Raw genomic sequence first — 4,235 nt, 5'->3', positions numbered from 1 at the left:
GTGGTATGATCTCGAGAACGTGATTTATTTAAGTGAGGAAGAGTTGTAACATGTCATATACATGATACATGATCATATCAACGTTGCTTTAAGTACTTCAAAATGATATTTATTAATTTATTTATCAAAAACTTACATCCTTGGAAATGTGCTAAAACAGACGCATAAAAAGTACTCTTTATAATTATTCGATTTTTGCATGAACCGTCCCTTCTAAGACTTAATTACAGAATCCATCCATGTAGTGACTGCTTTTTCTCAACTTCATCCCTCCTCCTCCTCATGATAAAAAGATCTATGACACCTTTATCTTAATACTTTTTCCCGCATTCCTTCACAATTTCTAACCGTAAACAACCAACCACCACCAACATATATTTAGAATAGCTATAAGAAGACAGTTCAACCCAAAGTACAAAAAACACACAATTATTTTAATTAATGCATTGCTCCGCCAGTTCCAATCGCAAAATCTGAAGGTGGCGATGGAAGAATAGTAAATGCTAATAGTCCACTTATTGCTGCAGCCATTGATCCCATAACGAATGCTGGTAAATTTCCGCCCCCGAATAATTCATCCCACGGTCCAGCTAGTACCGATACAAACATCTGTAACTTGAAACTTTAGTTTCTATACAATATGTTATTATGAAAAAACTTTTGCCCAAAAACTGGAAATTAAATAGATTAGATCAAAAGGGCTAAATTGAGATACAAGTGATACAAACCTGGTGTATCTGTTCAAATAGATTTTATGATATAAATATATAATTGAACTGCCAATTAAAACTAAATATTGATACAAAAACTATCAACATTAAAATAGATACAAATGATATATTTTAAAGCAGCATGATATGCAGAGATCATGCTACTTTGAAGACTTGAAGTGTCCAATATAATTATAATTGATGATAAAAAATATTAATGTTGGAATTATAGGTATCATACCTGTGGTATAACAATTGCCATGTTAAGAACACCTAATGATAAACCTGAATAATAGGAAGATAACACATATTAAATTAAATGAGTATTTAAAAAATAGAGAAACATCTGTCTTTATTCTATGAAAATTTAGTAAATGTGATAGTTTGATTAATTACCTTGTCCTACTGTAGAATCGTTAGAAAAAGTGGAGGCCAATGCAAAAGGAATACTAAATGTCACCTGAAATTAATTAATTAAATTATGATTCAATGTCACCAAAATTTAGTAGTGGACACCATCAGAACATATACTAGTAATTGATAGACCTTGCACCAGGGGTAGAAAACAATAACAAGATAACTCAGTTATACCGCGTGAAATCGAGTAAAAATACTCTGACTTACCGTCAGTTACCGAGTAGTCTGAAGAAGAAAAATCTTACTTTAAGTGTGTTTTCAACATCAACCACTACGATTGGAAGGGTCGAAATCATTTTTTAAAATCATTTATCTTATTTCTTCAAAACTATTATATAGTGTATATGTTAAGTACTTAAAAGCCAAAACACTCACCGAAAGAGGGATACCGAGAACGGCGAAAACACTCAAAGCACCACCTACGACCGCATTCGAAGGTTTCATCGCACTCTCGCCACCATCCACCAACTCAAACCGCCGATGATGCTCGGCATATTTAGTCACCAAAACCGTCATCGATAAACATACTGCAAGTATTATATTAACCATACCCCATACTCGTTTTACCCCACCTAACCCACGCGCCAATGGCTCTAGTACTAACGACGTTCCACCCAACACAACCGAGTTCAACAACAAACCCAATGCACCAGCATGCACTCCCATATTATACATCTTATCACCCGGTTCACCACCAAAAACTTCCTTCCCCATCCAATCAGTATCAAACAAGAAAAACGGAAACCATGCAACCCAATTTAGACATGTGACTAATAACAATATCCACATTGGCCTTGATAGTTCTTTCAGTGCCCCAAACATGTCCCTGAAAACGGCAAAACTTCTGGTTTCTTCTTTGTGTCCGTCTTCGTTTTCATACACGTCCTCACCGACTGAAATCAACGCCAAGATCGTGACGCTCAATAAAAGCGCGATGGAGATAAAGAAGCACGTTTTGAGATTCGCACAATACACATCGCATGCTTCGGTTTTAGTAAATGGTGCTATTTTGTAAAGGTCCGTGTAGGACCCGGCCGCGTAACCTAAAATGTTACCGACGGCCATAAAGAAAGCGAACATAGAGTTTCCAGTTCGGATTCTGGAAGAATCCGAACCAGATAAGTCCGCGAGCAACGCGCGACATGGTCCTTGTAACATGTTATTAGCTACATCAAGGATCCAAAACCCGACAACAAAGATTGCCACCGCACGTGGTTTGGTCTTCTTTCCAGCGTTATCACCGGTCGCAACCCCAATGTCGGCTGCGTACCCGATAAGAAAAACTGCGATAGCAACAAAGATGGCCCCACCAAAGATGAAAGGGCGTCGTCGGCCAAAACGAGAGGTGCAACGGTCGCTATAGTACCCGACAACGGGTTGTACGATCAAACCCGAAATCGGCCCACATAACCAAACAAATGAAGACCAAGCGTGTGGGATACCGAGAAGTTGAACATAGGGTGTTAACAGTGAGAGTTGTAGGGCCCACCCGAATTGCACACCGGCCGCTATGGCAGCTACCATAACAAGCTGCCATAAAGGCCGACTCCTCGATCGAGACTCAATTTGGAATGCTCCAAGCTTATTACCATTTTCCATGATGTAATTGCTTGTGTATGTTTATTTTTATTTTGTTGGATGTATGAATAAAGTAACACCGGCCACTTATGGATTAAATTAACTCTAAAAGCATAATGTTCATATATATTGAGTTTGGAAGTATGTAAATAAAAAGTTGAGTGATAACTTTTAAGTTAAATAGTTGTGAGTTAAAATTAAATTGATGGTGATCCAAATAAGGATAACGGGGTATTCGAGCTTATAGTTAGTTGGATCGTTTAATTTTTTGTCAATAACTATCAAAGCATACGACTCGGGTCAAGAAATGCTAATAATAGTATTCTTAATTTCTTTTCTATGAATGATGTAATGAAAATGAATGTACAAGAAATGATATTAAGATGGATTTTACTATTTTAGGTAGACCAACGGCAAGAGACATATGGACCTGTTCAAACCTTTATATTCTCGGTTTTTACTACTCTCTCCTTCGTCCCAATCCATTATTTCCCCAAGTACCAATAATAGTCAACTTCCATAATAAAAAAAAAAAATTAAGTATCAACTTTTTCACATAAGACAAAAAATATAAAATAAATAATAAAAAGTAAGAAATAAACTGTAAATTAAAAAAAAATGTTTAACATCATGATGAAATTTGTTAAACTATATATATTTTATATTTTTTGTTTTGAAACTATCAAAATATACTCCGTAGTACGCATGGAGTATTTTATTAGGAAAACAAGAATACTATAGAACTTTGGTAACAAAGCTAGTACAGTACTCCTCGTTGAGCTTGAATGGAACTTAATATGGTTGGTGGCTAATAAAAAGATATTTATTTTTAAATTATTAGATAAGATGCATTTTAATATAAAAAATTTAAATAAGTGTGAAAGTATAGAACAGTCAAAAATTTTAAATTCTGCTTTTATAACCATCCACGTAGAGATTAATTTCATAATTTAAAGCGTTAAGGCGATTATCAAATACATAAAACAAACAATAATTACTTATCTATCATTTATCTCCACAGACATTATATTCAAACTCGGAAGCATAACTTAATAAGAAAAAAAATAAACGAGCCCTAACAATGAAATCTTTATACTATTCTTAAGTTGTGTATATTTGTTTAGATATCGATTATATGAAACGGGAATACAGTGTTCAATATTTTGTTTGAAACTGTTTAAATCGAATCCAAATCAAATAAAGGAAACCATATTTTAAAAAAAAAAACTTTTCGGACCAATTATCATTATCATTATCATTATCATTATCATTATCAACATATGCTAAACGTTACCGATACTTTGGTCGTTTAGATGTGTAATAGTTTAGGGTAAAAGCTATAATTCGCCAGGGGTAAAAGGTGTAAGTTTTTAGGGATAAAAGTTGTAATTTAGGGGCCTAAAATGTAACTACTCAATTTATTGCAATAATAACTAAATAAACCTACTCAATTTTTTTATGAGATCTATCTTTTATTCGCCGCGGGTTAGGTTTCTCCGTTCAATGTTCAGCTCGAAATAATTTTACGAA

The 4,235-nt window shown here is 34.4% G+C and overlaps 1 protein-coding gene across 1 annotated transcript; it reads right to left on the bottom strand.

The window, feature by feature from the left end:
* Positions 1 to 438: 438 nt before the first annotated feature.
* Positions 439 to 2,726, bottom strand: LOC139868345 (sucrose transport protein-like). The gene is made up of 4 exons (XM_071856678.1): positions 1,503 to 2,726; positions 1,107 to 1,170; positions 952 to 995; positions 439 to 609 (listed from the first exon to the last, which is right to left on the bottom strand). The coding sequence occupies exons 1-4, from the start codon at positions 2,724 to 2,726 to the stop codon at positions 439 to 441; spliced, it is 1,503 nt and encodes a 500-aa protein (XP_071712779.1).
* Positions 2,727 to 4,235: the final 1,509 nt, after the last annotated feature.

The sequence above is a fragment of the Rutidosis leptorrhynchoides genome, chromosome 9 (assembly GCF_046630445.1).
Source record: "Rutidosis leptorrhynchoides isolate AG116_Rl617_1_P2 chromosome 9, CSIRO_AGI_Rlap_v1, whole genome shotgun sequence".
NCBI lineage: Eukaryota > Viridiplantae > Streptophyta > Magnoliopsida > Asterales > Asteraceae > Rutidosis > Rutidosis leptorrhynchoides.
The sequence above is the reverse complement of the archived record's forward strand: the minus strand, read 5'-3'. Positions and strand labels throughout refer to the sequence as shown.